The sequence below is a fragment of the Dunckerocampus dactyliophorus genome, chromosome 6 (assembly GCF_027744805.1).
Source record: "Dunckerocampus dactyliophorus isolate RoL2022-P2 chromosome 6, RoL_Ddac_1.1, whole genome shotgun sequence".
Taxonomy (NCBI): domain Eukaryota; kingdom Metazoa; phylum Chordata; class Actinopteri; order Syngnathiformes; family Syngnathidae; genus Dunckerocampus; species Dunckerocampus dactyliophorus.
The window spans coordinates 6,995,508-7,015,735 of NC_072824.1; the positions used below are offsets into that span (position 1 = coordinate 6,995,508).

A 20,228-nucleotide genomic window follows, 5' to 3' on the forward strand; every position below is an offset into this window, starting at 1 on the left:
AAAAAATGACAGCCAGATAGCACAATTATATACCTATTTACTGGGGCCCCCTTTATCCCCCCCTTTACGGCGCCCCCTGTCCACCCTGGTTAGCTTGTTTTTGGGTTAACATCCACAGGTTTAGCTAAAATTTCACCTTAGCTTGCATTTGCCCGCTTGTTTAGCATCCAAAGTACCGTCCGCTTTGTTTACGCCGCCATCTTAGACCGCACGCCAAAGACAAAATCTTGCAATACTTGTACGTGATCACGCAGAAAAACATAGCACACGTCACCAGGCATCCTCGCCAGCGCACTACCGCGACATCACTGCCGCCAAGGGTTGTTTTTTCAGTACTTGTTTTGGTATTTAGTTTGATATATTTTTAAATTTTTTGCAAATGGTGGTTGCAGCAGAATAATGGGCCTCATTCACGAACATCTTCTTAAAAGTCTTCATAAGAACTGTACTTAAGAAGGCGCTGGTTGGAAACTGCGCCACATTCACGACACGTTCTTAAGTAGGGATAATCGTTCGCACCGGTGTTCTTAGGTTGATGAATGCCAACCGGGATGCACGTGCATGTGAGGCCTAATTTGCATAGGTCACCGTCTATTATTTCCTATATAAGGTCAAAAATGTGCCGTGCGCAACAGGCAGCTAGAGGCCAAGATGCCAAAGCGCAAGGGCAAGACTGAGGAGCAGCTGGACAACAAACAAAAGATAAACTTCAATTCTACTGAAATAGAGGTGCTTTTACAAGGAGTGACCGAACACAAGACCACCTTATTTTCACGTGTATCCACCGGTCATCAGGCCATCCAAAAAGAGTCGGCATGGAGCACCATTGCAGCCAGCATAAATGCCGTTTCCACAGAGAAACGCGCCACCGCAGAGGTTAAAAAGAAGTGGTTTGACTTAAAATCAGAGTCAAAAAAAAAGATTGGACCGCACCTGAGGGATCTGGAGGAAACGGGAGGTGGGCCATCAATCATGAACAAAACCATTTCGGAAACTCTAGAAAATATTTACACAATCATGATGGAAAAATAACATCAAAATACATAGTTTGTGTGTGACAATTTATTTTTTCTGTGGTTACATTTGATTAGACGCTGTCTAATTAATACAGCAGCCCCGTGCTCTGGCTCAAGACGTGGCTGGGGGCGCATGTCCTCATCTGGGGGTGCTCGTGCGCAATGGGCACACCACGTTTCACTGTGATGTTATGCAAGACGCAGCAGGCCATTATGATCCTGCACACCTGCAACAACAGAGAATCAATTATTTATCCAGTTGACCAAATAAAACATATTTGCAATGGAGAATTCCTGGATTAATGAGAGCCTTCACAAAGAATCAGAATGTTTGCCTCTTATTTTTTTGCCATTCTAAAGCATAAACTATAACCTAATATTAAATACTACAAAACTTACCTTTTCTGGTTTGTAGAGCAGCCTTCCACCTGCAGTGTCCAAACACATCCAGCGTCCCTTGAGTATACCGATGGTGCGCTCCACGCAGGAGCGTGTACGTGTGTGCTTTTGGTTGTACATTTGTTCTTTTGGGGTCTGAGGATTATTCAATGGTGTCATGAGCCAAGGTGCCAGGGCATAGCCTCAATCACCTGTAAAATAAGTTAATGGCCACATAACAACATGCAAAAGGCAAGAAATTAACATTTTACGCACCAATTAACCATCCATCGCATGCTGCGCCATGACTCATGCGCATTCCAACGCAGGAATTTCAGAAAATGTAGGAGTCATGTGTACCTCCAGGGAAACTTGCAACAACATTCAGAATCTTGTTGCGAATCTGAGATTACTTGGATATTAATTGAGTGATACCGTTCGCGATTGAGGTAGGGAAATGGATGAATGAATTGGGATTTGAATATGTATTTATCAGTGGAGTATATTTTAGTTGTTTTGATGATAAATAATTGTTGGGATATTTTATATGCACTACATTTTTTGGGATCAGGTTGCAAAATCCATCATGAGGGCGATTGCGCATTGAAAGTGCAAGCTTTGTTTGTGCGTAAGAGTCCTCTTGAGCGTTCGTGGAATTTGTTCTTAGATCTAAGAACTGTGAGTTAAGAACACGTTTCGTGAATGCCAAAAATCTTCGTAAGAAGGCTTTACGAACACATTTGTGCATAAGAACGTTTCATGAATGAGGCCCAATGTCTTTATTTTGTGCTATTTTGTTAATTGATGGTTTTGTGGGGGGGGGGGAGTTTCCAACAAAACTTGGTAAAAGTGATGTTAAATGTTCAGTTGTCCATTCATTTGGCATTTGTAATTATTTTTCTTTTATTCATGTAAAACTATAATTATTGTCCAGAAAATGTGTTTTGTGTTAACATTTTTGGGTGTCTGGAACAGATTAATTGGAATTACATTATTTTCTATGGGAACGTTTCCTTTGGTTAAAGTCCGTTTTGGTTAGAGTCGGACCTTCTGGAACGGATTAATGACGTTAACCCAGGCACCACTGTAAAGTGTTTTGAAGCGTGATATGGAATGTCTTTGTGGGAAGGGGGTGGGGGACAATGACTCAGAGAACTGGGGGTGGTACTTATTGGGCTTCAAACACAAAGTTTGTAGAGGATTAACACTTAAAGCAGACAAAAAAGAAAAGCATTCCTTGGAATTCCCATTAAGTCCAATGCGGGAATGTGATCTTCTCCATTGGACGAAGACAACGTCATCTCCTGTTTCACCTCTGACCTCACCTTTCATCTTCTCGGGACACTTCATTCGGGACACATCCACTTTTTCTAATATTCTGACCACATTAGCTGATTACATTAGGGGGTCAAAATATTAGAAACAGCCTTCATGCCTCCAATGACAAAGTCAGCACTCACATGAACACAGCAAACATCATCATCATCAAGTATGGATATAAATAATAACTAATAACTCATATAGTCATCCCTTGTTTAATGCGGTTAATTGGTTTCAGACTCGACCGTGACATGTGAATTTACGTGAAGTAGAATTCAAAATTACTAAATTGAGTATTTTCGTAGTTATGGCATAGAAAATCTGCTTCCGATCTTCTAAATATGTTTTTTAACATTATTAGAGCCCTCTAGACATAAAATAACACCCATATAGTCACCTTTACCTTTGTATTACCCAATATAGTAGATATAATCAGAGAAAATTAGACATATTAGACATAAATAAAATAACAGACTCACACGTTAACAGTTCCTTGTTTATTTCTGGACAGCGTGCTTCCTGCGGCTATTGTCTCGTCAGTGTATTGTAATGGCGGCTTGAAATGGCTTTACACTCGTATTACCCAATATAGTAGACGTAATAAGAGTAAATACGCCATTTAAGATGCAAATAAAACTCCTGCTTGTGTGTGGCAATTTAAACCTTGGTGGCGCGCGGACAGGTGTGTGGAGGACAGGAAGCGACGTGGAAGGTTCAGAGTTTAATTTTAATTTGTCATATGTTATGGCCCCAACAGTAGCCCGTGTTATTATTATGGGTAACACTTTACAATAAGATACACAAAATTACAGTAGTTAATGAGGAACAAACCTACCTAACTACTACTCATTAGTTACTTATTGGTTCTTCATTAGTTCCTCAGTAACTACTCTACACATTATAGTTCCTCATTAGTTCTTCATTAGTTCCTCTGTAACTACTGTATTTTTGTGTACCTTATTGTAAAGTGTGACCTTATTATGATTATTATTTTATTATTATTGTGCCTGTTGTGAGATAATTTAAACATTTTCTGGTGATCACGTCTGGTCATTGTCTCACTGACCACCAACACATTGTGGTCAATGTACATTAACTTCTTCATTCATTCATTCATTCACAAGGCTTCTTCTGCCTTCTATTTGTATTTTTGTTCATTTAGTCATTTTTATGCTCGAAAATGCTTGTCGTGATTTAGCTTATTTAGCTTAAATATGCATATATTTATTAAACTAATAATAGGCCGTATTCAACCACAAAACAGTGATAATTTATTCATTAATTACTTTGTGAACAACCGCAACAGCGTGAGGGCGTGGTGTTTGAGGGGTGACGGTATAACTAACTGGTATATAACTACCGTACTACTAATTACTATGCTGTTATATAAGCAAATTTTCCAAAAAAGTAATTGAATTAGTAACGGAATTACTTCTTCATAAATCTAATGAGTTACCACATTTGACTGTCGGTAACGGCGTTGTAATGTTTGAAATAGTAATTAATTACAATACCATCCATCCACCTTCTATGCCGCTTATCCTCACTAGGGTCTTGGGTATATTGGAGTCTATCCCAGCTGACTTCGGGCGAGTAATTACAATATCCAATACTGGAAATAAATAACGGCACTAGTAGTGCACTGCTAATATATTTAACTACTATGTAACTACTCATATAGTACATCGGCAAAGTACATCGGAAGTGTTGTCATGGCGCCCGCCCCGTGTAATAATAGTTCTTATGTAAGATTGTTGTCATGGCGACCACACCATGTAAGAATGTTGTCATGGCGACCACGTGACATGTGTGTAGCGCTTGAAAGTTACTGTATGTTTAGTTAGTAAAGTCGATGCTGTTTCATCTGACCAAAATCAATTATTAGTCACATGAAGAAAACCAAGCTCACGTGTAGAGTGGTCCTCAGGACTCTGTAACAACATCACCACCACAGCACTTCCTGCTGCTCTTCTTCTTCCTCTGAGAGAACAGCAGCCAGTGATGGAAAGTTCTAGAGCTAAACACATAGATGACTTCAGGAATATCTACGTGTGTGATATGTGCATGTGATTATTGTGTGCGAGCGTGTAAGGTTAGTGTGTGTGCAGACTAATTAAAGTGTTGAGTGACAACTGGGTGAAACATCACCCCCCCACCCCCATCAAGATTAAAGTGGTCACAGGAGTGTTAATAATTTGACCCCCAAATGTGTTTTAAGGGGAGGAGGATCATTTGAAGATGGACCCTCCCTTCTTGTCTTAGACCCCTTCTTCTTTTCTCTTGTCTTCTTCTCCTCTTATCCTCTTTCATGCTCAGCGACCTCCACTCCTCCTCTTCAATCTCATCACTACTTTACTATGTGTGTGTGTGTGTGTGTGTGTGCTTCCCTCCTTCCTTCTTCACCCACTTGTCCCTGCCTCCTCCTTTCCTTCCATCCGTCCTCCCTTCTTTCATCACCTCCCGTTTCTTCCTTCCTTCCACGCTTACCTCGGGGCTGACATCATCATATTCCTTGTCTCTCCCCTCCCCATCTCACCAGGTCAAACTGTCCTGGAGCAGGTGCGGGCATCTCCTCGGAATGTGGTCTTGTCATGGGAGGGGGCGTGGCCCGGCTGGACACTTGTCGACTGGCTACAAAGGAACATTTGGACCCTGATCACACGTCGCCTAGCAACCACAAACAGGAAACACTTCTAGCGTTAGCATTAGCACTGAGGAGCTGACGCATCATTTTTTTCCTCTGTTTACATTCACAACCACTTTGTAAAACTGATGGGATGTAAAAGAACAAAGTTATTTACATCACGTGTGTCTCTGTTAGCAAAGGCCTTTGGTGGGCGGGGCCTATTAGACTTTCTCATGACTGCATAATGATTTTTCTATTCAGGAGAATTTCAATGGTTTATATTTCTTGTTAACAGCAAGGGTCGGTGGGGGGACGAAGAGCACATAGGAGCAAATAAGCTTTTTAAAAGCAGCGAGACTTAAGTAGAAAATGAGCTTAGCGTGCATGTAGTTAAGCTGATGCTTGGGGAGGAGCCTAATTGTAGTCCACTGTCCTGAAAGACAAGAATGAGAAGTGGATACAAAAATGCTACTTGTCTTGTTGACACAGTTAGCCAGCGCTGTTAGCACTGTGACGTGATGTGCGTCAGCCATGTTGTCGCTCTGCTGACCTCTAACCTCAACTTGATACTGTATCTTCTCTCTAGTGTCTCTTGGAGGAGGCGGCGCTGTCCCAGAGGCTTCAGACTGTCGTGCGCACAGAGGAAGGGACAGAATTGAGACATAAAGGGGCTAAGCAGTGCTACTTGTCCCACGAGCAGCTCATGTGCTAACCATAACATCATACTGTTTGAAATGGTTGTCATGGAGACAACAAACATTCACTGCTATTTAGCCAATTATTAGCAGAACTCCTGTGGTAGACAGCAAGCTAGCCTGTCGCTAACATTTGTAGCCCCCCCCCAAACACACACATACACAATGAGAGTGGCTAAAGTGTGCTTGGTGGGTCATCTTCTCAAAACGTCACAAAGACAAGAAGAACGAGACACTACTTGAGTAGCTCAGTCCAAGATGGCCACCGGGCTCGTAGAGGCCGGGGTCAGATTTGAGGAGGTGAAGAGTTCAGCCATCAAAGGTGAGCGAGGCCGTCATGCAAGAATGTGACATGAAGACAGGACAGGACAGGGGCGGGGCCAGGATTAAGCCGGGCTAAAGTGACACAGAAGAAATAAAAGAAGTAAACTGAGATGCCAGAAGAGGGGAAAAAAAACAGTCTTTGTGTTCACTACGCTTTTTAATGGCCCCGCCTCCAGCAGGCCACTGTCACTTCTTCAAGAGAGCTTCAAGAGAACTTTCAGAACGGTGTGGAAGTCGAAGCAATGCTGCACCGGAATTATCGCACATGCTCGTCATGGCGGCCGCAGACAAGCATGACTAACTGATGCGATGGGGGGAAAAGCATGATAGTGATCGTGATAGTTTGTCTTTCTGGTGGCGTGGTCTTTCCATCAGCGCCATAACAGACAAATTGTACGCTACATGTTAGCTAGCATCAGCAGGAGGGAATCAACAAGGAAGTCCCATGGCGTTCTTTCCCATGAAACGACAGTTGCTATCTCAGCATCTAGAAAGTTCTAATCCTTGTTTAGATGAGTCCGCAAATCCCTGCTGGAATGTGAGAGTGTTTGTGATACGGGTCCATTGGCGGCGCTCGCACGGCCAACTGCCACCGCAAGATGGCAGAGAGGCGGAGGGTTCATGGAGGCGACAGTGCTGCTGATGCCTGGGCACGACTGTGGGTTGAGCGGTGGGTCAGGAGACGCTCCCACAATGCAACACATGCCATGACGGAGGCATCACTCTGATGCAATCACGACGGACAACTAATCCTCGCCACGACACAACAAACATGACATGCAGCTGGCGCCAGCCAGGCCCGGAAAGCCACATCAGACTGCTGCACAGGAGGGTGGGGGCTTCAAAAACCTGCATCCCAACATTCCCCACCTACATACACACTCACAGGAGGGCCAACCAATGACATCATCAACATGCTCCTCAACGGACACTTGATTAGGTACACCATCTGACACGATACAGTAGATGATCTAATATGATAATATAGACTTGATTGTATTCATGTAACAATATGCTTATTCATGTGAACTGTATCATACTGACAACTGTTTCTAATAATGTGACCCTCTCATGCAGCTCAATAGTCACAATATTAGGAACAGCTCTCATTACGATGCAGTGTAGCTGTGTTGTACAGGTGTACCTAGTGAAATGTCCAGTTATTCCAACAGTAAGAATAGAAGAAGAAACATCAAAGTTTACATTCATGTTGATCGCACTCTGTAGTGAAGAAGAAGGTCAAAGTTCAGTCAGTGTGTGTGTGTGTGTGTGTGTGTGTGTTGATGTTGAAGGTGAGGAGTCAGAGCGTGAAGAAGACCGCTGCTTCTGTCAGGTTACAACCTGCATGGACGACGTCTCCAGGCGGCCTAGCAATGCGAGCTGACTCAGGAATGCTTCAATCAACTCATGGTCCAAAGAATTGCTGATGGGCCCTGACTTGGCAAGTAGGGATAGGACGCCATGTTGGGTCAGAACCGTGCACGTCACAGGACAATCACGGTGGCCACCTACTGCGTACATTGGGTCCTCAAAGCTGGACCTGAACAATGAAAACAACATTTATACTTTACTCCCGTTAGAATCCAATCAACAACCTCTAGTGTTTGATCCTCAACCTCTCATTTGGCCAGTCGCGTTAAAGCATGAGGCCTGCAGCGGCCTCTGCTGGACATTTATGGTAAGACCCCCAAAAATAGCGTACAAAAGAGACATGAGACAAAAAAACTCATTTTGTATGTTTACATTTGTAAATGCCCCGCGACCCTAATGAGGCTAAGCGGCATAGATGTTCTTTCACGTTTCGGTTAATCTAGAATGAATTACAGTAATTAAATCCTAGCTTTCCATAATAAATGTAACATGACATCTCCACATGATACTGTAATATATATAAGATGTGACAGTACATTATAATAAATATATTATAATAAATATACAATATTATAATAAATATAGATATCGAGACTTACGTTATCATAAATAATGTAAGTACATTGTCATAAATTGTATATATCATTATGATAAATAAAAATATATATACTATTATAATACACCTAATATATATGTGACATATATACATACATATATAAAGTACATACAAATATATGATACATGATATGATAATATACATTATAAAACAAGTCAGTTTACTTTTACATTATAAGTATATATTTCTTATATTTGAATACATATAAGAAATGATACCTGTACATTATAATAAATATAAAATATTAAAATAAATATGATACTTGTATGATAAATATAGGATAGGATATTTCTCATACATTGTATAAAATATAAGATTTTTTCTACATTATAGTAAATATAAGATATGATCATGTACATTATAATACATATATATGAGATTATACTATATACACTCCTGATGAAATTGTAAGAACAGTTGCTAAATTGCAAGAATTTACATTTGGATCTTAAGGAGGTTCTAAGTATAGCATCAAAATGCACAAAGAAGAAATCGGAGTGAAACAAAAAAAATTGCAAAAGTAATAAAAAGCATTAAAGATCAAATGTTTAAGACCTTTGCTCAAAAAACCCCAACCCCCCCTAAAATAGAAATAAAAGCTAGAGGGAATGTTGCTCCAGGTGGTGAAGATGGCTTCAAGGAGGACATCCACTGTCTGGAACTGACGTCCATTTTTGCAAACTTCCCTTGTCACCCATCCCCAAATGTTCTCTATTGAATTAGACCAGGGGAACACGCAGGATGGTCCAAAAGAGTGATCTTATTCCTCTGAAAGAAGTCTTTTGTCAGGTCAACATTGTGAACAGCGGCGATGTCCTGTTGAAAAAGCCAGTCATTACCACACAGACGAGGGCCTTCAGTCATGAGGGCTGCCCCCTGCAACATTTCCACATCACCAGATGCCATTTGATGCCTCTGTGCAACCAGAAGCTCCATTGTTCCATTGAAGGATCACGATGGTGCCCCCTCCACTGTGCTGTGTGGAAAACATCTCAGGAGGTATCTCCTTGTCGTGCCAGTAACGTTGGAGGACCGTCAAGCTTACATTTTTTCTCATCAGAGAATAAAACTTCCACCTTTCAATTTCCCATGTTTGGTGCTCTCGTGCAAATTCCAAACAGGCAATTTTGTGGTGGTCAAGGAGACAAGACCTTTGAAGACCTTTTTCTTTTTAAAAGCCTTTTCCCGCAGATGGTGGTTATTGGACTGCACTCGACACCAGTAACGACCTTCATTTGGGCTGAGAATAGTCCAGTGTCTTGATGGACAGTCAATGGGATTCTCTGGCTCAGGGTGGGTGACATTTTGGGTCTACTACTTTACTTTTTTTTGTTCCATAACCCTCAGGATCTTTGAAGAAGCTTCAAATGACTGCGTTACCGTGTCCAACCTTAGCAGCAATGGCACGCTGCGTGAGGCCTTGCTTATGCAGCTCAACATTTTATTTGCTTAAATGATATCAAAAGCTGGACAGCCAAAAATGTTCTGCAGTTAAATATGAAAATGACAAGTAATTATCATTGGCCCTGACACAAAAAATGCCACTATATGAAAACACCTGGGAGTGCTGGCCCCCACTGTTTTGCACAAATGCAATAATCTTTGGAGTAATTGTTGACAACAATCTTAATCTTGATTTGCCTGTTAACAGTGTCGTTTGTTCCTGTTTTGTCATTTCAATGTTGTTGTTTTTAACCTTGCTGTTGTCCTGTAAAGCACTTTGTAAATTTGTTTTAAAAAGTGCCAAATAAATAAAGTTTATTATTATTATTATTAGTAGTAGTAGTAGTAGTAGTAGTAGTATAACAATCCAGTCACATTCAAAGAGAGAAAGCGTTTTTGCCTTTGCCATTATGAGGTCATGGCAGTGTGAATACCTGACAGAAAATAACATTCAATACACATTTTTCCCAGGATTTTGGCTTTTAAAGGCTGTGCTCTTAAACTTTTGATCAGCTGATGAGCAATAAATTGCTTATGCCAAAAAACTGTTTTGGCTCACTCCCACTTTTTCTTTTTGCATTTTGAAGCTCTACGTGGAACCTCCTTAAGAGTGCAAAATGTGAATTCTTACAACTTTTCAACTGGACTTACCATTTCAATCAGGAGTGTATTATAATAAGTATAAAATATGTCACTTGTACATTATAGTAATAAATAAGATTTGATGAGTCGCATTCATGCATGACGTGTCAAAGTGGACCGCCATGCAGTTTTCAAGTTGAATGCTTTGGAACTACTGTACTTTGACATGATGACTGGTTCTGACGAATTGATTTGGACCTGAATCAACTGGGATAAATTAGCAGCATCTATTTTTGTTTTCAATCTCATTAAGAGACTAGACTGACTGCAGTGGCGCGCGTGTGCGTGTACCTGAAATCACCATGAACGCATCACTGCGGCGGGACCTGTTCGCGCATGCGCGTCTCTGCCTGTCTCGTTCTGTCTCTGCGTTGGACGTGAATGAAGGACGAGGAGTGAAGCATGTTGACGGTGCTGACCTCCATGTACCTGGTGGCGCGGACCTTTTCCTCGCAGGTGAGGCTGTTCTTGAATGCAACACACGGAACAACGTTATAATTATAATGGCTGTCAAGTTGACTGTTGGGGTTCGTGAAGGGTCCACTAGGACAAGACCTGGACGTCTACGTCACAAGGTTTACATACAGACTAACTGATGACCTCCTGGTCTCCTGTCACGTGGTGTCATAACGTTACATACTCGTCCTTCGCGTGAACTTATGGTCTTTTCCTCTGATTACAAAGTTGTAATGGAAATAACTACACTTCCGGTCAATGCCTTCCGAAATAAATGCCTTTCGTCAGGATACTATTGCCTTTACCAGTGGGGGAGTGGGGGTGAGCAGCATAAAACAAACACTAAAGTACTTTAATATTACTAAAGTACACGTCTTGCTCTAATTTAATGTGCTTTTCAAAATAATAATTCAAATTACAAAGTGTTGACACTTTGGCCAGTCAAAGTTACTTTAACAACCTAAAAATAAATAGGAATCAAAATGAACAAAAGTAGAGTATGGGCTGTCGGCGCTTTTATTGTGAAGGTTGACTCATACAGCTTCCTGTGTTGTACCAAAGTAACGCTTGTAAGCAGAACCTTGGTCAGCTCCTGTTTGAGCCAACAGGAATAATTAATATAAAGAAATATAATAATACGAATAATTTTATGTTTACACATGAATAGTTAACATAATATATTTATACAAGTCACCTAACTATAATAACTTCACGTGCACATTTGCATAATTAACATATGTTTACATAACATTAAATAAAAAAAATAAACATGAGATTTTAGATGTGAATAATTCACATTAAATACAACAACTTTGTTTACATGTGAATAATTAACATATGTTTACTTAATATAAACCTCTGACCTCGTCACAGTGCAGGCTAATGACACCAGACAACTTAACGGGCTGACACAGACGCAGTCAACTTGTCCTCTACTGACCCTTGACCTTTATGTGGTGCCTCAGTAGGTGTGACATCTCGTCAATGTTTAAAGTTGACTTTGTTGCTTTTACTCCAGCTGGAATCAATAATTACTGAGTTGTTGTGATCAACGTTTCTGATCAACAAGACTTACTTGATTGTTGTTGTGGGGCAACGACAAGGAAGAGGTTGATGAAGTTCAAGCAGCACTTCCTGTCACGTGGCTCTAAGGTTCTTAAAGGATCATGACGTTCATTCATGCTGCTCAGTAGCGCTGTGCTGTGGACACCATCAGACTTCATCTTTAGCATGAACTGACAATGCTCTTCATCACTTTCAAGATTTGTTGTTTTCTTCGAACTGAAACCTAACCTGTCTCACATCTGAGGACACTTTGAAGGTGTTTAGTTACATGTTGGTGGACTTCCAAGATGACTGACAAGATGTGTTTATCTACAGTGAATATCCATCTACAGCAGGGGTCACCAACGTTTTTCCTTGTGAGAACTACTTTTACAAAATGAAAATGGCCAAGAGCTACTCATTTTTGTAACATTTATTTTCAGAGCTTATTTTAAACCCAAACAAAGCGAATATGCTTGTTTTCCCAGAACATTAACAAAATGCTGGCGTCCACAACTCCATCCATCCATCCATCCATCCATCCATCTTCTACCGCTTATCCGAGATAGGGTCTTGGGGGTAACAGCCTAAGCAGGGAGGCCCAGATTTTCCTCTCCCCGGCCACTTTGTCCAGCTCCTCCCGGCGGATCCCAAGGAGTTCCCAGGCCAGTTGGTCTCTCCAACGTGTTCTGGGTCTTCTTCTCCTTCTACCGGTCGGACCTGCCCTGAACACCTCCCCTGGGAGGCGTCTGGGAAGCATCCTGACCAGATGCCCAAGCGACCTCATCTGGCTCCTCTCAATGCGGAGGAGTAGCGGTTCTACTCCGAGTCTCTCCCGGATGACAGTGCTTCTCACCTTATCTCTGAGGGAAAGCCCAGCCACCCTACGGAGAAAACTCATTTCGGCCGCTTGTACCCGCGATCTTGTCCTTTCGGTCATTACCCAAAGCTCATGACCATAGGTGAGGGTAGGAATGTAGATTGACCGGTAAATTGAGAGCTTTGCCTTTTGGCTTAGCTCTCTCTTCACCACAACAGACCGATGTAGAGTCCGCATCACTGCAGATGCCGCACCAATTCGCTTGTTGATCTCGCGTTCCATCCTTCCCTCACTCATGAACAAGACCCCGAGGTACCTAATATCCTCCACTTGGGGCAGGATCTCATCCCCGACCCGGAGATGGCACTCCACCCCTTTCCGGGCGAGAACCATGGACTCGGATTTGGAGGTGCTGATTCTCATCCCGGCCGCTTCACACTCGGCTGCGAACCGATCCAGTGAAAGTTGAAGTTCACGGCTTGATGAAGCCAGCAGGACCACATCATCTGCAAAAAGCAGAGACTCAATCCTGCAGCCACCAAACCGGAACCCCTCAACACCCTGGCTGCGCCTAGAAATTCTGTCCATAAAAATAATGAACAGAATTGGTGACAAAGGGCAGCCCCGGTGGAGTCCAACCCTCACTGGAAACGGGTCCGACTTACTGCCGGCAATGCGAACCAAACTCTGACACCGGTCATGCAGGGAACGAACAGCCTGAATTAGCTGGTCCGATACCCCATACTCCCAGAGTACTCCCCACAGAATTCCTCGAGGAACATGGTCGAATGCCTTCCCAAGTCCACAAAACACATGTAGACTGGTTGGGCAAACTCCCATGCACCTTCAAAGACCCTGCTGAGAGTGTAGAGCTGGTCCACAGTCTTTCATTATTAACTGAAAACCTGAATGAAAAGCAGGCTTGTGGGCTCCTCATGTGGTCGTGGGGGGCTATCTGGTGCCTGCGGGCACCACGTTGGTGACCCCTGATCTACAGCATACATCTATCCATAGTGTCTATGTATCTATCTAGCTATAGTATCTATCATCGACCCATCTATCTACAAACAGTATCTGTCTATTCATCCATCAATAGCGAATCTCTACACTGCATTACTAATACTTGCCACACGATGTCGCTAACGTAACGCATTACAGACAGCTAGCTAGCGAATGCAGTACAGTATATACAGTAGTTTATGATAGACACTCATATATTATAGATACATAGATAGTTTTAATCAGTTGAATCCCAATTAAATATGAAATGATTTTTCCAGTATGACTAAAAAATAAACAAAATGAACATACGATGAATACAAACATTGCATATAATCTTCATATTGATATGTTCATGTTCATATGCTTATGACTTGATTAAAATATGGACTTAACTAGCATTAAAATGTCAAACACAAAAAGCGTTCCAAGTTTATCGCAGTGTTTGGTGCGGTGGGCGCGGGCTGTGTGGCGCGATGCATGGTGGGAGATGATGTTTCTTACACGGAAGCTGACAGGCGGTGACCGCGTCAAAAGACTGCAAGACCCAGAAGTACAGTGCGTGGAGGCGTGGTCTCGGCTGTCTGTCAGCTCAGAGGTGACCTCTCCTCCATGTAGTCCTCCTCTGAGCTCTCACAGGCAACATCCTCTGCTTCTCGTCCTCTTAAAAGATGGTAAGAAGAACATTTGAGCTCCTTGCTAGATGCTAGAATATGCATTAACACCGAGACAACGACCGTCAAGCGTTCTCGTTTTTGGAGACTTAAAGATACAGTCGTGTCGGCCTCCATCTTTGTTTGATCCATTGAATGACATGTTCATTGATTCATTGATAAACTGATTCATTCTTCAATTATTCTTCAAGAGTTGGCCGTATTATTCTAGTCTGACGCATTTGGTGCTTGCTGAGGATGCGCCAAAATTTAGCCCGAAATTGGCAATAAAAGTTGTTATGACGTTTTTAATCCTCGGTAGAATGAAAGCGTTACGTCATCGACCTCCTGTCACGCGACTAGTGGGAAACTTAAATGCGATGATTTGAAAAAGTAGCAAGCGCTCACATTTACATGAACACTTCTGTAAAATTGTATTATATACCATACATAATGTTTACTTTACTCATCGCGCCGTTCGTTGAACAGTGGACGTGGCAGATTTCTGTTTAACATTTGCTTCCTGCTGGAGTGTAAGCCGAATGAAAGACTGACGCTAACTAGTTTGGGTTTAAATAAGTTTAAAATAAAAAAATTGCTGCGTCATCTTGTAAACTTGCAAAGTCATGATCCTTAGCGTGATTCTTAATGGAGTTCAGTGTACAGTCGAGGAGACATGGCAGGATACTCTCTAAATTTAGTCTTCCTCATTTGCATTTAAAGTTACAGCACCTGACCCAGTTTTTCCACACTAACAAAGACCCCTATTTTTTTCCGGGGGGTGGGGGGGGGGGGGGTGTCTGTCAGTGATTAATTAATGTACTTTCCCACAGGTCTGCTGTTCAAATGTGGAAGGGGTGGGGTAGTTGGCATCACCGTATGATTAGCATAATTGGTCACGAGGCAATAACACTGTGTTTGGACAGGTACAACAAAGCGTTTTGGTTTGTCTCATAAGTAATGCGCTGCATTATCATGTTTTTAAACCTTATTTAACAACTGAACATGAAGTTATTGACCTACGAGGGTTGTGTTTGTGGCATTTTATAGTACTGGCAAGCTTTTATTTTGAAAGTGCAACTTTACTGGCTACAGGATGTGGTGTGCTGGGGTTGGCCAAGCGAACCGGAAGGTCACTGTTGCTTGAGGTTGTGAATAAAAAGCTTCGATTGTGGAATATGCCTTGCCGCCTGATTGAATCCACGCATACAAAATACAACATGTTTCATTTTGTGCAGTGGTAGGCATGCATGCGTGTGCCTTATAACATGCACGGTTGATTTACAAAAACATAGATGTTTTCCTGCAGACATGGCTACGAATATTTTGTAAAGTTAAAGTTACGTGTGTGTTAACGCGTAGAGGTTGTTACCCACATACAATACAGTAGTTGAATAATGAATAGTGTGCCAACTTACATGTTACGTGTTGTGCTGTTTATTTTTTGGTTCGCATGATAGCTGGCTGCACTGTGTTGTAAAGCTAGTTGGTGGCTATGCGGTGCAAATGGAAGAGTGCCTTATGAAAGCTGAAGTGCTTCTGACAATGTAGACTTACAATGCCATCTACTGGACGGATTTAATACTGACAAGCCATTCGTTCACGTCATCACAATGTGAATGTGAGCCAGGGTGAGCAAATAGCACCAAATCTTCCAAAAAAAGTTAGTGCCTAGTATCTGCGGTGATCAACTCAATGTATGGGAAACCCTGGAATGAATGGGAACCTTTCACATTTGCTTCCTGCAGGCTGACCCGATCCGCGTGGTGGTGACTGGTGCTGCAGGGCAGATCGCCTACTCTCTGCTCTACAGCATAGCTAAAGGAGATGTGTTTGGAAAGGATCAGGTAAGACCGCTGTGTTTATTGCGTCATGTCGTGTTACACCCTGCAGGAATACCACAATGCTGTAGATTGCCTAGGGGTTGCCATGGTAACAGGATGTAGTGAGTGATGTTGAGTGTAAAGAGCGCAAAAGCTAAAACAACACGTGAAAGAGTTTGCTAACTTACTTTGTCTCTGTCTCAGCCCATCACCCTGGTCCTGCTGGACATCCCGCCCATGCTGCCCGTGCTGGACGGCGTCGTCATGGAGCTGCAGGACTGTGCCCTCCCACTGCTGAGGGGTGAGCCGCCATGTAGTTGGAACTCCATGTTGTCCTGTTGTCCTGGTGTGGCTGTAGGGACAGTGACGTGTATGGAGTTATTGTTGAAGTAAAGTCCAAAGGCCATTGTGGTTCTAAGTTCATTAGAACTTTTCAGTCCAGTTCATCTGAAACTGGATGTTTGTGCACCCTTTGACCCCTGTGATGCCGCCATGTAGGTGAGGAGGGAGTGTCCCTCAAAAGGCTCCTGATTGGCTGTGGTCAAGTCATCCAATCAGAGCAGTCCTCAGAGGGGATGTGAACTATAACTATGACTAAAGTCCGCTTTGATAACAATTTTCTTATCGTCATCACAGCAACACGTCATGCAGAACCTTTGTCTCTGATGTTCTAAAACGGGGGTCAGCAACTCTTATTGGCACATGGCGGCCGAACCAATAGAAGCCCAGCTAGTCTGTTGTAGAACTCTTTGCAGAAATGTGCATTCTTTTGTTAACTCCAGCCTGTGATGTTTACTGTGGAACTATTGTGGAATGACAGGAGCATCACTCCTGTCAACACACCTCCAAGTTACATTGCACTGTGAGAACTTAACTCCATAACAACACAACAAGCTTCAGTGAAATAACACAAAAGCAAACATGTTAACAGTCCCATGATTCGTTGCTGCTGCATTTTCTCATTGTTGACCTCCTCCCCTCCTCCTGTCTCCCCACAGAGGTCATCCCCACTGACAAAGTGGAGGTGGCCTTCAAGGACATTGATGCTGCCATCTTGGTGGGCTCCATGCCCAGGAAGGAGGGCATGGAGAGGAAGGACCTCCTGAAGGCCAACGTGGCCATCTTCAAGACGCAGGGCGCCGCTCTGGACAAGTTCGCCAAGAAGACCGTCAAGGTGACACCATGTTTTTATCTGCTAAACGTGCTGAGTCAGCCAAAGACCTCCATGTGAGGAAAGCGCCTCTGCTGTGGCAGATAACGGTGTGATGCTGAACTTTGATGTCAGGTTCTGGTGGTGGGAAACCCAGCCAACACCAACTGCCTCATCGCCTCCAAGTCGGCTCCATCCATCCCTAAAGAGAACTTCTCTTGCCTGACCCGACTGGACCATAACCGAGCCTCTTCTCAGGTCTGCTAAAACCGCTAATGCATCATGGTGTTCTTTTCCAGAACCTTCTGACTGTGCCACCACTGACCTGCAGGTGGCGATACGTTGCGGTGTGCCCTCTGACAAGGTGAAAAACGTCATAATCTGGGGGAACCACTCGTCCACTCAGTACCCTGATGTCCACCACGCCAAGGTGGACCTGCACGGCTCCCAGATGGCGGCCTACGACTGCGTAAAGGACGATGCCTGGCTCAGAGGAGATTTCATCTCTGTAAGCCGTGCCCACATCCTCTTTGTTTGACTTTGGGGGGACCCACTGACAAATTAAATGTCTTAGAAACATTTGTGTATTAGTGTGCCTTAGAAACTTTATGAACTTCTACTGTTTAGTAGTAGTAGAGAAGGTGTATCCTACGAAAGAAAAACAAACATGGCTGCAGCTGTATGACCTTCTTGTTGTTCTCGTGGTGCAGACAGTGCAGCAGCGCGGCGCCGCTGTCATCAAGGCTAGGAAGTTGTCCAGCGCCATGTCTGCTGCCAAGGCCATCTGCGACCACATGAGGGACATCTGGTTTGGCACCAAGGAGGTACAAGTACACACACGCACGCACACACACACACACACACACACACACACACACACACACACAGACAGACTGCATCATGCTAGGCTAATGTTACATAGTCATGCTATTAAAGGGACTGTTTGGATCTTTTTACATGAAGTTGTATCCCCATCAGTAGTGTAGTTTATCCACAGTGACTTATCCCCTATTTTGCCCGCTGAGCAGAGTTTTTGTCGGTTTTTGGTGTTAAAGTAAGTAGTTCTGGCAAAAGTAAAGTGTTTTGCTTCTCAAAACAATATGCGCTCAAGAGTAATACTTTTGCATCACAAAACCTTTTTCCGCAAAAAAGTCAGACATCACAATTGCTCTGTGCTATTTTCACTTCTTCATATCACTGCGCGCTGTCGCGTGTCAACTGTTCGGCATCCGTTCGTCACTGGTTTTACATGCCCGGATGATGACTGCTGTGACCCGAGAGCTAAAGGGAGAGGTAGAGTGATAAATATATTGTCACAAACTAAAATATCTAAAAATGGTGCACACTTGTAATTACCAGGGCTGTAATAACAAGTGTGTCTGAATCGCCCTATATAGTCCATCGCTTTCCTGTCATGGACATTGCTATTAGGCAACTTTGGCTTCTTGCCATTGGCTATAAAGTGGGACCCAAAGTGGTAAGGATGAAACAGCTTAGTGTGTGTAGTGCACACTTCAGCAAGGAGGATTACATTCGCACATACTCAGGACAGAGGAAGAAACATGTTTTGAAGAGTTCTGTTGTTCCAGCACCCCAGGTAAGAACTAGCTATTAACTAATTAGATGCCGCCTATCGCCTTGTTTACGAAACGGTATTACACTCGGGACAGCTTGTTAGTCACCCTGTCTCACACAGCTTCGGCTGTGAGTCCAGCTTCAGCTAGGACCACTTCTCTGTCCCTACTCTTTCTCTTTCTCTCTCTTTCTCTCTCTTTCTCTCTCTACCCGTTGTGACTGCGACTGGAGTCAAGTTCGGCATCAGTTTGTTCCGGTTTATAAAGGTATCCCTTTGGCTTTATGTTAAAAGTAATGTTGTAATCACTTGTTTCATAGTTAGACATGTTTACTTTAACTATCCTAGCAGTAAACGCTGCGAAACAAGTGATGTAAAGGTGACAGTAACAGTTGACAGGCGGCAGTGCAGAGTGATATGAAGGGAGAGAAAATAGCACTGAGCAATTGTGAGGTCTTTTTGTGGAGAACGGTTTTGTGATGCAAAGATATTGCTTGTTTGAAGGCATATTGTTTTGAGAAGCAAAACGCTTCACATTTGTGAGATTCTTCAACAACAAAAACTGACCAGAACTGACCGGTCATGAGATGAAGTAGGGGAAAAGTCACCGCTGTTGCACTACACTGCTGATGGGGATGTCATACAACTTCATGTAAAAAAAAAAATCCAAACTATCCCTTTATACGTACACATATTGATGTGTGTTACTTTGTGACAGGGTGAGTTTGTGTCCATGGGCGTACACGCTGGAGCAAACCCTTACGGTATTCCAGAAGACCTCATCTACTCCTTCCCTGTCCAGATCAAAGTGAGTCGACTTCATGACATTCCTAATTGACAGTGAATCAAGTCTGAATGAAACGTGTGATTGGCTGATCAACTTTAAATCAGAGTGTTGTAGCTGACCTTTGACTTCCCTCAGAACAAGACCTGGAAAGTGGTCGAAGGCCTCGCCATCAATGACTTTTCCCGGGCCAAGATGGACGCCACGGCAGCGGAGCTGGTGGAGGAGCGAGACACCGCACTGGACTTCCTTTCCCAGTGACTGGCACCCCCTGCTGGCCAGCAGCAGCAGCATGTCCATCTCTTGAAGGCTGGATGCTGCTCTCGGCTGTGAAGACCAAGCCCGCCACGCGTGTTCCTTCCCACATACAAAGTGTGTGTGTCCGTGTGTATGTGTTGGCCTGTTATCATAACCTGGCCGCCAATAGGCGTTCATGTTGGTAGAAGCGCTCACAAGCTGTCCACAACGATCCAATAATAAAACAATGAAACTAAA

At 43.1% G+C, this 20,228-nt stretch overlaps 1 protein-coding gene and 1 long non-coding RNA gene across 7 annotated transcripts; one reads left to right on the forward strand and one right to left on the reverse strand.

The window, feature by feature from the left end:
- Nucleotides 1-1,060: 1,060 nt before the first annotated feature.
- On the reverse strand, nt 1,061-16,624 carry LOC129182304 (uncharacterized). Of its 5 annotated transcripts, none has more exons than XR_008570620.1 (7): nt 16,415-16,624; nt 14,255-14,413; nt 11,963-12,087; nt 10,723-10,898; nt 4,624-7,899; nt 1,416-1,606; nt 1,061-1,243 (listed from the first exon to the last, which is right to left on the reverse strand). It is a non-coding gene; the product is annotated as an uncharacterized LOC129182304 (long non-coding RNA). The 5 variants fall into 5 exon arrangements; XR_008570622.1 differs by having other exon boundaries at nt 1,416-5,381; nt 7,701-7,899; nt 16,415-16,620; XR_008570621.1 differs by having other exon boundaries at nt 1,416-7,899; nt 11,963-12,082; nt 16,415-16,622.
- On the forward strand, nt 10,740-20,228 carry LOC129182303 (malate dehydrogenase, cytoplasmic-like). 2 transcript variants are annotated; one of them, XM_054778247.1, is made up of 9 exons: nt 10,740-10,887; nt 16,152-16,250; nt 16,431-16,527; nt 17,225-17,400; nt 17,512-17,634; nt 17,708-17,884; nt 18,087-18,200; nt 19,668-19,757; nt 19,872-20,228. In XM_054778247.1, the coding sequence occupies exons 1-9, from the start codon at nt 10,834-10,836 to the stop codon at nt 19,992-19,994; spliced, it is 1,053 nt and encodes a 350-aa protein (XP_054634222.1). In that variant the 5' UTR covers nt 10,740-10,833; the 3' UTR covers nt 19,995-20,228. The 2 variants fall into 2 exon arrangements, with proteins under 2 accessions (XP_054634222.1, XP_054634224.1); XM_054778249.1 differs by lacking the exon at nt 10,740-10,887 and adding an exon at nt 14,292-14,424.

Bases quoted from the DNA above. Each gene is read 5' to 3' on its own strand.
- LOC129182303 (XM_054778247.1), top strand. From the start codon at position 10,834: ATGTTGACGGTGCTGACCTCCATGTACCTGGTGGCGCGGACCTTTTCC. The intron at 17,885-18,086 runs GTAAGCCGTGCC...CTCGTGGTGCAG, and splicing joins TCAGAGGAGATTTCATCTCT to ACAGTGCAGCAGCGCGGCGC. The intron at 19,758-19,871 runs GTGAGTCGACTT...GACTTCCCTCAG, and splicing joins CCTTCCCTGTCCAGATCAAA to AACAAGACCTGGAAAGTGGT.